At 52.5% G+C, this 12988-nt stretch overlaps 1 protein-coding gene across 2 annotated transcripts in view; it reads right to left on the reverse strand.

The window, feature by feature from the left end:
- Positions 1-11220: 11220 nt before the first annotated feature.
- TTC12 (tetratricopeptide repeat domain 12) overlaps positions 11221-12988 on the reverse strand; it is a 49491-nt gene continuing 47723 nt past the window's right edge. For both annotated transcript variants that reach the window (XM_070426943.1, XM_070426944.1), the window contains exons 21-22: positions 12341-12566; positions 11221-11363 (exon numbers count right to left, since the gene is read on the reverse strand). In XM_070426943.1, coding sequence (XP_070283044.1) covers positions 11288-11363; positions 12341-12566 — 302 coding nt within the window. In that variant the 3' untranslated portion in view covers positions 11221-11287. The remainder of the gene's footprint in view (positions 11364-12340; positions 12567-12988) is intronic.

Below are 12988 nucleotides of genomic sequence, written 5' to 3' on the forward strand. Positions count from 1 at the left end.
CAATGTGACTGGTTTCATGCTTCTTGTATTTCGTTTCTCTTTTTTCCTTACTGTTTAGTCAAGCTCTTTCTTCCTGTCTATGTTTCAGGGGTGGGGAATTAGTCAGGCTACTTTGGGCACACTAAGAGAAACCAATCAAGGTTTTGGTTCACCATCTGGTGGTTGTGAAGAACACATTTTTTAAAATCAAGGCCCATTCCCCACCCTAGATCAATTCAGTTCCTGGGAATGGAGTGCAAGCATCAGCATAGGACACAACTCTTAAAAGTCTAAAAACCTCAAAGAGACTAGTAGGATGTGGGCTCCTGGACAGGAATCATAGTCTGTGGTGTTCATTGCTGCATCCTCAGCACTTGACACATAGGAGGGAGCTCATGTCATATTTGATAATGAATGAATGAATGAATGAACAAATAAATGAAGGGAAGGTGAAACTCAAGGGGTAGAGGCTGATTTTTGCAGTCCCTCCCACCTTTCTGCAGGTTCTTCTTTAGTCTCCTCCCCTTCTGTGTTCCTCCCCTTATAGTTTCCGCTTCCACCCCAGGGCCAGGCTGCTAAGACCTCTAGACAGTTAAGCTTTCTGAAAGTTAAGCTTCAGGGACTTCCAAAGACCCATATTCCCTGGGGATAAACCTGTCATTTGCTGAGTCTGCTTTGTGCCCACTCCATTGGCAGTGATCAACCTGCATTATCTCGTTTAATCTAATCCTCGGAGGCATTTACTATTATTATTCCCTTTTTTACCGACCTCGAGGAGCTAAGTAACTTAGCTGGTAATTAAACCCTCCAGGATTCTTGGCTCTTGCTGAGGCACAAACTCTTAGCATAGAAATATGGCCCCTCAGACTGTGAGGTTCATCCAGGTGAGGTGGTGGGCCTCGACTCGAGAGGAGGCAGGGGGGTCCCCTGGACTATGGACCAGCCTACATGTTTGGTGACATGCCCCATCCTCCATCGGCCCCGCAGGTGGGGGTGAGGGTGGGTGGGCTGGTGCTGAGGCGGACCTTTGACTAATACTACACTCATCAGGACTTTGCCCGAGGCTGAAAGGTATCTTTGGACGCTGTGCCTGTGGAAAGTGTATTAGCTCAATCAAATTTGACTTCTGGAGAAACCTCAAGACTAGTCACAGTAGACATGTCTCTCTGTCTTGGCTTTTTGGGCTGGAAAGAAAAGTCCTTTTCACCACTAAGGGGGGAACCATATGTGCTGGTAACAGTGCATCTGAGTGTGGAAACTTGACACACAGTGTGTCAAGTAGCTGGAGTTTCCAGCCAGGGAAAGCGGTCCCTTTCCAGCTCTGAGTTATCTGCTCTCTTCCTTAGGGATGACCTTGGAGAGAGAGGAGTGATGGTTGGTCCTGGGGCCTGAATCAGGAACAATTTGGAGTGGCGGGAGGTGAGGTATTGTGTAGGAGAGCTGAAGCTTTTTCCCCTTTCTAGGTATCCAGTGGTGGTGGGCATGGAGTGCAAGGGCTGCTTTTCCTAGAAAGTGTTACTGGTTCAGACAATAGCCTGTGGGTGTTTCCAGATGATGGCATTGAGTGGTGTGGAAACAGAGAACCAAAGGAGGATGTGAATGTCCTTTGCCTTTAAACATAAAGAGAGGTGGAAGGAGGGGAGAGGAAGAGAGAGAGAGAGAGAGAGAGAGAGAGAGAGAGAGAGAGAGATGCTGGCCATGTGAGAGAGAATCTGGTCTGGTCGCAGAGAATGGAGCTGTCCGCAGGTCAGTCCAGACAAAACACGTGAAGGAGGGAATTAGCACTTTTTCCTGCCCCAGCCTCTGGTGTACTCTGGGTTTCAATTACTTCTCCCCATCCTCCCTCCCTACCCACAACCCATGCCCATCTCTGCTGTGTCTTCCTTCCAACATGAGGAAGGGACAGCTCAGATACCAGCCCTCCCAGGGCAGCCTCTCTGACCTGTGTCCTTGCTGGGCTAGCAGCCCTTTCTCTGCCCTGCAAACACTGTGCTGGACCCAAGGATAAGTGACTCTGTGTCTGCCCCTCTGTCCTGACCAGGCATGCTTTGAAAGAAGAGACTGTCTTCTGTGTGTGCCCAGCACTTACCCCAGTGCCTGGCACCTAGTGGGCACTTTATAAATGGAAGCTGCTACTCATTGTATTTTAGCACAAACCATTACCATCATTGGGGAATGGGGAGAGCATGGAGAGTTTAAAATGGGTGAGAGTAAACAGACTTCATCCCAGGCTAGAGCTGGTGAAAGTCCCTTAAATGTCTTTCTCTGCTAAATGTTAATCATTCAAACAACAAAAGTTTATTGAACACCCATTTTGTGGCAGCATTTTTCTAGGTACTTGGTCAAGTCAGTGATCAGAATAAACAAAAATCATGGAATTGGTGGAAAATGCAAACAATAAGCAATATATCCTGATATGTGACTTACATAGTATAATTATATGTTAGAACTAGAGACCCAGTGCACAACATTTGTGCACTCTGGGGGGGTCCCTCAGCCCAGACTGTGCCCTCTTGCAGTTTGGGACCCCTCGGGGATGTTCGCCTGCTAGCTAAGAACATCCCTCTCCCAGTCCAGGGATCTCGAAGTCCAGGACCCTTCCTCCTTACCACCCACCTGCAGCAGAGGCGGAGAGGCTCCCACCACCACCACTGCGCTTGCCAGCTGTGAGCCGGGCTTCTGGCTGAGCGCACTGATCACCAGGAGGCAGCTCCTGCATTGAGCGTCTGCCCCCTGGTGGTCAGTGCACGTCATAGTGACTGGTTGTTCCACTGTTCAGTCAATTTGCATATTAGGGTTTTATTATATAGGATGATACTATGTTGTGGAAAGAAAGGAGCACTTAACATTTAAACTGATACTTTCAAGGTAAATAGAATGTAAGCGAGATAAAGGAGACAGGGGCTGGGTGTGGAGTATGACAAGGGCTCTTTGAGTACTAGTGACATCTCACATAACTGGAAACCCAGTGACAGCCTGAGTCACAGCTGGATCTGGGGCTCAATGGTCTCCTTAATTCCATCTGTTGGTTCTGCCTTTTTCTATTTTGACTCCGTTCTCAGTGAAGCCCTCCTCAAAGATGGCAACATCACCAGTGTGGCTCCTAATTCATGTTTCTCCCCTGAATAATCTCAGAGAAAAAAAGGTTCCTCTGCTTTGCTCTGGCAGGAGTCTGGGTTGAGCTCAGATTGGCACTCGTCAGGTCACATGTTCACCTCTGAGCCAACCACCCTGGTGAAAGGGAGGGGCAGTCCTGTGATTGGCATGTCTTGGAGTTCATGCTTCTCTCTGGAACCAGGGGTAGAATCAGCTGCACCTGAATCATGTGGTCTTAATCAGGGGGATGAGTGCAGGTGCCTCCTGCACCAGGATCCCCAAGAAAAATTGAGGTGTCACAACCAGAACAGGGGAAATGGGTGCTGGACAAGCAAACACAAATTGTCCAGTTTACAAGGAAATAGAAGTCAAAGGCCCGGACCCGGAGAGGTGAGCTTGTCCGCCTGAGTTGGTGGTAGGGCGGGGCAGGGCTGGGGCCGGTCTTGGTCCCAGCTGGTTGAAGAGTGCCCTTAGGAAAGAACCCTTGGAGCCACAACCTCTAGCCTCCTGTGGAAGAACAAATGACCTTTCCCCATCAGCCCTCAGGTAGTGGTTTTCTTTCGTCAGTGACTCCGGCGACAGCAGCTGACAGTCCAGTTATTTGAAAGTCCTTATTTCAAAACACGATTCCCATTTCAGTTCCTGATCTGAATTTATTATGACTTCACTCTATCTGAGAAAAAGAAAAAACACACATATTTCTTTATTGCTCCAGAGCCTGGGAGGTATGGTGCACCCAGGATGAGGGCCTGCCTCTGGCAGCTCTTTAATGCAGGCAGGGTCCCCAGCAGATGTCCCCAGCAGTCATCCCCAGGAAAGGTGAGCCCAGGCCTAACTGTGGTTGTGAGAGGTGATGCACGGGTGCTCTGAGGGTTACTGCTCTGCCAGTTGGACAAACAAGGCTGGTGGCTTCCGACCTGCCCCTGGGAGGAAAGTCCCAGCAGAGTTCAGTAGGAATGAAGACCATTTAGGAGAGGCCGTGTCCTCAGACCCCATCCCTCCACTTATAAACTCTGTAATGCCGACAGACGGCAGGACTCCCAGGTGCTTCCCGGCCCTCGCAGGCACCCGGCACCTGCATACCTGCCCTTCGGAGTGGTGACCCCGTTAATCCGAGGGCCAGGTCTGGGGCCTCTGGCCTCAGTGGAGGCTCCTGAATCCCTGATGTGGGAGCATAGATCAGCGGCCAAGACCATGTTAGCTCCAAGTGGAAATTTTCTGGTGTCTGATTTGTTTTTCACCCTGATCACATCCTACTACTGCTATAATAGGAGTCGGGGAGGCAGTATCTATTTCACCACAGTCTTGTTTGTGTGTTAATCCTCATCCAAGGATATTTTTTCCATTGCTTTTTAGAGAGAGAGTGCAAGGGAGTGAGGGCAGAGAGAGAGAGACATCAATGAGATAGAGACACATCAATTGGTTGCCTCTTGCACCTGCCCTGAACAGGGACCAGGGATGGAATCCCACAACCGAGGTACATGCCCTTGACCAGGAGTTGAACCGAGGACCCATTGGTGCATGGGCCTGATGCTCTAACCACTTAGCAGCACTGGCCAGGGCCCCACAGTCATTTTATATTGTCTAACACAGTGTTTGGTACACAGGAGGTGCTTGGTAAGTATTTATTATATAAATAAGGGGCTTTTCAGGAACAAGCTGTCATTGAAGTGACCTTGGCTGAGGAGCTGCTTAATGTCACAGACCCTGGGCTCCCCTTCCTCTCAGTCCCGAGGGAGGACAGCAGAGTCTGGAAACCCGAGCACCTCCGATTTCACAGAGAAAATGACCTGTCCGCACACTCACCTCCATCCAGGCCTGGGATGTGCCTCGCTGATCAGATGGGAAGGTAATCCCTGGCAGCGGGGAGATTTAGCTGTTATCTCACAGGCTGCTGCTGGATTAGCAAGGCTTTCAGATAAAACCTTAAAGGGGGTAGAGTTTCATTTTTCCCTTCACGCTCAGGGAGCCAGTGAGAAGAATGGGCTACTTCACTGTGCGACTGTTTGGGCCAGAAAATAAATGGCAGAAGAGGCGGGGCCGGGCGGTGGGCGGTGGGGTGCGGGGAAGGGCTGGATTCTGGTCCTGGCTCAGCCATGGTTCCTCCGGTTTCTCCGATGGAAATAATAATGCTGATCTGACGGCGTTGTGCTCAGGAAACGAGTGCGTTGACATGAAAGCCCTTTGAAGAAGGGCTTCTGTGGGAGGCTATTACCTGGCTGCCGGAGACAGGCTGCAAGGCAGGGCTGTGCCGGAAACACCACACTGTCTGTCTGGTGGGCCTTGGAATGAGACCCTTTGCCCCACATTTGCTCGGGAGAAGCAGGAAGGGGACCATCCCATGCATGTCCTGTGGATGCTATGTGGGGCAGCCATGTAAATTCTAGCTGTAGAGAAGACATGAAGACACAGAGAGGAAGTGTTTCCCAGCGCAGGCGCCGCCGTGGACGCAGAGGAAGGGTGAGCCGTGTGGTGAAGAGGCTCATGCCGAGGACAAGAGTGTCCAGATGGCCTCGGCGCAGGTCTTCCCACGGTTGCTTCCCCCTCCTTCCTCAGTTTCCTCATGTGTAAAGGGAGTAAAGGGAGAATAATAGCAGTACCCACTTCATTGGCGGGAGCTGAAACCTGTAAGTCTGTAATAAAAGGCACAGCCACATGGATTGTGTCGGGTCTCTGAGGATGTGCAGGACGGAAAGAGAGGGAAGGCAGGAAGGACAGCAGGAGCCGGAGTGCCAGGTGGGAGTGAGCAGACGCATGCAGACATGGGAAGCTGGCCTTAGAAAAGGGGGCCGGGTGGGAGCCGCCACTCACAGGTGGGCCTCAGGCTTCCGTGAGGTGCTGGAGCGCTGCGGAGACCCTGAAGACAGGGGTCCCAGGGTCAGTGCTGAAGACTGGCTAGCTCAGGTGCGGCAGAATGTGGCCCTGAAACCAAGCTGACCAAGGTGAGGCTCGGAGAGATCACACTGGATGGGTGATGGGCAAAGGCGTGTGGGCTTTGTTCATATTTGAGGGGTAATCACAGATATGCTCACATAAAATTATACCTAAAACTTATGGATCAAAGCTCTTACTCCTCCTCAGTACAAGGAATGAACATAATTCTTACGGTAGTTTAAGATAATGTGAGTGTTTGATCAGCAAAATTTTAGAAAATTCAAAAAGCGCTATGCTCTCACTATGCCTTTACCCTTTACCACACACCCACACAATACACCACGTGCGTGCGCACCAGCAGAGGAGTCTGCCCTTTATCCTGATGGCAATTGTGAGAAGGTGCCCGAGAAGGGGCGCAACATAATGGAAGTGGAGTTTAAGAGGATTATTCCGCTTCAGTATGCAGGATGGCTTAGACTTCGGAGCGAGACAGGGAGATCTGCCCAGAGGCTATTACTATAATGCAAGTTAGCCTAATCCGGTGCCTGTCTTTTTCTTATTTCCCCTGATATTGATAACGTAGTGCCAAGTTCCATGAACTCGGGTCTGAATCCTTCATGCTCTCCTGCGCATGCCCCCCACAACACCAGGACTCCCACCGCCACATTCTACAGCCCAGCTCTCCACTGCTGGCGGTCTATATCCCGGATGGCATTGAACTTGGGAGCCCACTTCTCTATCCCCCATCTTTTGGCAGAGTCAGATCCTTCCAATCCTGATAAAAATCCCCATATTTAAGAACTCTGGGAAGAGCACACAGGGATGGCCACCCGGGCATTGATGAGGCAGCCGACTCCACTCTAAGGACCACAGTGGCCACCGTTTCCTGGGCTACGAATGCCCAGAAGGAAGCTGAGAGCTTTACAGAAATCCTCCCATTTAATCCTTAGGACAAACTCATGAAGTCAGTATTGTAGTTGTCCACCTCCACCTTTTATAGACCAGGCAATGAAGGGGCTCAGTGACACACGAGGTGGAGCTGGGCTTTGAGCCACTGCACTTACTGCCTCCCAGTGGCTGCCTTGAGAACTGACCCTAGTTCTCTGCCCCCTTGGTTCAGAGGCTTCTGCCCCTGGGAGACAGCTCACCTGCCTTTCAGTCTTGATTTCCTTATGTATAAATTGGAGGTGGGGTGTGTAGACTATACATTTTTGAGCACTGCATTATATTTAGCAAATAAAATCAGATGGATTCCAATAAAACAGATACTGAAATTGGATGGTCCCTAAATTATTTTCATCTTGGGCATTCTAGAAGCCTTCGTCCTCAACACCCACTCCAGTATTTCTCATTATCTGTGCTTTGATCTAGCCTAACTCCCATTGCACATGAACTCACCTGTTTTTACGTGGAAATTCATCTGCAAGTGCATGTGTGTGTCTGCATGGACTCGAGGCTCGAGGGGGAAGTGAGGGATCTAAATGAGTAGATGGAGCTACTGAAGATTAAAGGGCAAATGTGAAGCCATAGACAGACATGTGACAAGGGGCATGCTGCTCAGGCCGAGCTGAATGGGTTCATCCGGCAGACGGCACCTCACACGGAGCACCTCCCTTCAACCCACTGCGATGGGAGCACAGGTTCTGCTCGCACTGCTGACACCCAAGGCCCCTCCTCTCTCCCAACCAGAGCTGAGCATCCAGAGCAGGGGTCCTCAAACTACGGCCCGAGGGCCACATGCAAATACAAATATTGTATTTGTTCCCGTTTTGTTTTTTTACTTCAAAATAAGATATGTGCAGTGTGCATAGGAAATTGTTCATAGTTTTTTTTTTAAACTATAGTCCGGCCCTCCAACGGTCTGAGGGACAGTGAACTGGCCCCCTGTTTAAAAAGTTTGAGGACCCCTGATCCAGAGGAATCTGAGCCTGGCCCAGCGCAAAACCAGCCCCAGGGGCAGAATGCCTCCAGGGAGAACCCATTCTTCATCTGGCTGTTTTGAAATTGAGATAAAATTTGAGGTCTTGTTTTTAAAAAAGTCACCCACAGGCTTCAGATGACAGAAGCCCGAACCTCCCTGACACGAGCAGCCAGCAGCGGTAGGCCTGGAGCGGCCCGAGGTGATGAGGTGCCTGTCAGCTGTCTTGCTGTTAACATGCCTCCTTTCCAGGGCACTCAGGGGTGGGGGACCTCCGCCCCGGGGCCTGCTGAGAAAGAGCTACAGATATCTTGATGTATGTGTACTGGAGATGCAGTCCTGGAATCAACAGGTTTTCCTGGTTTTAAATTGAGGACAAACAGCTGACATCTGTTTGGGGAGAGGACTTTGGGGCATGGACTTTAGCGACTACGGCCCTTCAGTGTTTGGCCCCCAGTCCACTGCCCATAAGGCCTTGCTGATGTAAATGCCCCTGTCATAGGGTCCCTGGCCAGGCACACTGCCACCTGCTGGTGAGCCCTGGGTGTGCTCAAACCTCAACCCGCCTGGTCTGGTACCTCAGAGGGAGGAGGGGAAGGCAGGTGGCAGGCAGCTGGGTCTTGAAGGATCCCTATGCTTGCCACCAGGTACAGGAAAGAGGGAAAGGCAGACGGAACAGCCAGGTAAGCGCTTGCCTGCATTAAAAGGATGAGCAGAAATGTGAGGGTGGGAGGGGGCAGATAGTGAGTTCATGGTAATTTCTTGCCTAAAAATAATAGTCACTTAAGTAAATGCCTTCTATTTTTCCAGTGACCGATGCCAGGGGATTCATATGTTATGTCCAATCCACAGAACTCCATAGGTAGGGAGCATTGCTCCCACTTTGTAAGATAGGAGACGGAGGCGCAGGAAATTGGACCCCTCTTCCTAATGCCACGTGTAGGAAGTGGAGGAATGTTTTACGTGCAGAAGTTACACACAGGCTGGGCCACAGTCTGGCTCCCCTGCCTATTGGTCCTGTGAATCTGGGCGAGTGAGACTGAGATGACATCTACCTCTCAGGGTCTTTGTGCGGCAGGATCACTAGGCATGCGTGACTGTGCCCTGTGCGGAGCCCATGCTCAGGGCGTGGGCAGCTCTCAGCCTCTCTCTGCAGGCCCGCAGGCTGCAGCCCCTGAGGACCGAGAGCCCCTGGCATTGGGGAAGGGGATGAGTGGAGAGTGAACTGTCTAAGAGAGTAAATTATGGGCCCTCTTGAGAGCCTGCATTTTCCAGGCGTTCAGGAAGTGGGACTGTATTTTGGAAAAGGTCGTGGAGGATTGAATGTCATCTGGCCTTGTCCTCACAGATCCTGGGAAATGGCTGACAACAGTGTCCTGGCCCAGGGTAGCATGTCCTGCCCCTTCCTGCTACTTTCTCCCAACATCGACCCTCAGTCCTGCCTGCTGTCCTCGAAACTGCCATGCCACATTGCCCGGGGCGGCTGGTCACCACCGTTCCCTCGCGCCTCTGCGGGGCTTCCGGGTGGCTATCAGCTTCCGTCTCGGTCACATCCTCCATAGGGTGGGCAATGCCAGCGCCTCTGCTTGTGGAACCAGCACTGCTCTCCTGGAATAAGCCGTGATCGGGAGGGTGGGAAGGACAGTGCAGTGACTCCTGGCACGAAGTGGTGAGCCCGTCTTCAATGTGGAAGTGGCTTTTCCATGCCGCCCAGGAGTCCTGTGTGTCCCATGGGTTAGTGGTAACAAGACTTGGAGGGCCAGCCCCGCACTGGAGAAGGCGAACGGCGGGATGTAAACCATCTTTCCACCTGCGAGGAGGGAGCTCCCGGTGCAGCCAGACCCTCCTCCGCAGCAGAGAACATTCCTGCTGCAAAGATAGTAACAGAATTCAATATTCCCTACTCTCCGGGGAAGAGATTAGATGTATAATAGCCATTTTCAAGAGCCGGGGAGGAGGAGTGCAGCTGAAGAGGGGGAGGAGGGGCGACAGCCTGCTGGTTATGCACACGGGCACCTTTCCATTTTTAAAGCTCCACAGGATTCTCTCCCCAAACAGCACACTTTGCAGCCTCCAATTTCCTTCTCTGTGCTCTGTTCGCATCAAGCCGTCTCCCTGTGCCATTCAGTTCCCTCTTCAAGTGCGTGTGTCTACGTGATGGGACTGAGTAGGCAGCTCCTGGCCTCTCCTGTGGCCTGTCACTTGCCTGCCACGCAGGGCCAGCGTGATGGCGCTATCACAGCCCTGCCAGCTTGCTCCAGCCCCACGTGGTTCCCTGAGCCCACAGTGAGGGTCTTGGGGCTATTGATTTCAATCCAGCCCCCCTCCCCCGTCCCCTTGCCCCCCAAGTGCCAGTGACCTATCTTGGCTTCAGGAGCAAAGTTTTTCATGGAAGCTAAGAGCCACCTGACTCATGAAAAACCATTTCTTGGGTATGATGAGCAAAATCTAGGAGGAAGATTTTCTTTCCTGCAGGGTCCAGAAATGGTCCAGCTCCGATTCCTTGAAGGACCTGTGTTTTACCCCTTCCCAGGCCACTCAAATGTAATCCAGCTGACATCATAGTCAACTCCCTTGACCTCAAGATGGAGCCTGACAATATGCCCTATCTGTGTAGCACTTTGTAATTCCCAAAGTTCCTTTACTTCTAAAGTGTCGTTTAATCTTCACAGCAATACAGGAGATAGGTTGGACCTGTGTAATTCTAGTTTTAACAGAAGCAGCTACCAAAGCTCAGAGTGGTTAAGTGACTTGCCCAAAGTCACACAGCTGCCAGGAAGTAGGGTAGGACCATAAGTCTTTGGGACTTTGGTCTGGGACTCTTGGTGTTCACTGTACCATACAGGTCCCGCCTCCTTCCCTACAGTGCTCAGGTACGTGTACTGAGAAGTGGAAGAGTCATGTCACTTACTGGACTTTTCACTTAAGGGACTTGGGGTGCAGAGGTGCCCCCAGCAGTCTGAGCGTGGACCTAGGGCAGAGGCAGGGGAGCAGGGGCTTCTGGGCATGGGGTGAGAGTGCAGGTGGATTAGGGAAATGAATGCCTGCATCTGTGAGTTAGTGACACACAGGATGGGGTGCGCACAGTCGGACTGGAGGAGGGCACCAGGCGGCACTTCCAGGAACGACCCAGAGGGGGAGGGGGAGGCTGGCAGAACACAGCTCCCATCTAGAACCGTCACTTAGACGATGCCTGGCCTTTCGCTTGCTGGAGCCCAGCCTCTGCAGAACAGCAGGCCGCTGGGCAGGCAGGCAGGTCCTGCCGCGACAGCTGGCCTCGTGCCCACTCTCCTGTTACCAATGAAAACCACAGGCACAGACTCGGAAAGTCAGTATTTGGTTCTCGAGTGGCTATGTTAGGATTTTATTAACCAGGAGCAACCCAGGGCACGCAGTCGTGGGTTTGCACAGACACGTGTCTCAAGAATCCTGGATGTGCTTCACAGTGGAGTTGAGAATTTCTAGTCCATGAAGCTCTCTCAGCTGAGCAGCAAACCTGTCGTAATGAGAACACAAGCTCCAGGACCTGTGTGCGGACTGCTGAGCCCAGGCCGCCCCTCACTAGCGGGGAGGGGGCAAGGGGCCGAGGCTGGGGCCCTGGAGCCCTCAGGGAGGCCCGCAGACACTGCCAACACTCGAGCTGAGTGGCAGGTGTGACAGCTGATCTGATGGCACCTGCTCTTGGGAACTTTGAGCTCACACTAGCTAACGTGCCATGCTTTCTGTGGAAGAAAGGCTCTCCATTCCTCCCGTTTGAACAACCAGACAGAACTTGAAAGGACCTTGGATGCCATCCAGGCCAACCCTCTCATTCCACGGAGGAGGAGTCAGAGGCCTGAGGGTGCACCCTCCCTGCCAAGGGAGGCACCCCCTCTATGCCGGGGCTCAGGGCTCTGTCATGCAGCCACGGTGGGACCTGCTGGGAGCGTGAATGACTAGGAGTTTAAACGTTTAAACGCATCAGAAAGAACAGAGTATGAGGTAAACAGGAGCAGTGGACGCGGTTAGAGCAGAGCTGGCTTGCCCTGGCTTGTCCACGTCTCATGTTGGTTTGCTCCAGCAGGAGAATGTTATGAGCACTGGACCTTCTCCCATATGCTCAGGCCCTGGGCAGACAAGAATGAGGGGAGGGCTAACTCTTTTTGGAAAAGTAGAGGGGAAAGAAGGAGGGAGAGAGGAGAGATGGTGACAGGGAGAGGAAGGAGGAGTGGAAAGAGGAAGATGGAGAATGAAGGAGTGGAATCAGAGAGGACAATGGAAGGAAGCAGGCGCCTGCATAGGGCCCTGTCAGATAAAAGTCTTCCCTCTCTGGGTGGAGCCTGAGGGCCCCCAGTTCCCTCAGAGAAGGCTTCTTCCAAGAGGCAGCTACGAGGGCCCAACCCTGTCTGCAGGGAAGGAACCAGGGCTCCTGGGACAGAGCCCAGCCATGCAGGCGCCTGCTCGTTCTGAAACATGACCAAGGGCCCCGCACACCTGGGCTCGGCCGTGCACAGCTTCCCCAGAGCGATCCCTGCGTTCAGCGACACAGCCCTCTCCCCAACATCGCGGGCTGCGAGCTTCAACAGGACTTGCACGATGTCCGTCTTCAGCAGGGAGGACGCCACCTGGGGCACCTCCATGCAGTTCCCCAGGCAGAGGGCGGCGTTGCCCACCAGAATCTCATCCTCCGAGCCGAGCAGCGTCATGAGAACACTGAAGTCTGCAGGAGGAGAACATGCATCGGTCCCTCCAAATCCCAAGCAGGAGGCTGGCAGAGGGATGGACGGCACGAGGAGGTGTCAGTGGACACTGAGGTGCCTAGAAGCTCTGAGAAAGGGCATGTCACTCCCTCATTTAGCAAAAATGTACTGAGTGCCATCGGCTCCTTGCGGTGTGTGTCTCTGACGTACCTTAGAGGCCTTGGGCAGCGTCTGGCACAACACTGATGGGAGTGGGTGATGCTGCGTGGCAGGCACTCAGGGCTGTCTTCTCTAAAGTCCCCAGCCTTTACCTCTACTCTCCACCTGACAGCCCCTAGTGGGAGGCCACGGGCCTGCATCCTGGGCTGCAGGGCAAGCAATAGGGCCCAGAAGAAAGGTTCCTGCCTGCATGGAGGGGCCCCGGTGAGTCTCCTCCTGGCAC

Source organism: Myotis yumanensis, unplaced genomic scaffold (assembly GCF_028538775.1).
Source record: "Myotis yumanensis isolate MYYU_CA2020_CCGP unplaced genomic scaffold, mMyoYum1.0.hap1 SCAF_10, whole genome shotgun sequence".
Classification (NCBI taxonomy): Eukaryota; Metazoa; Chordata; class Mammalia; order Chiroptera; family Vespertilionidae; genus Myotis; species Myotis yumanensis.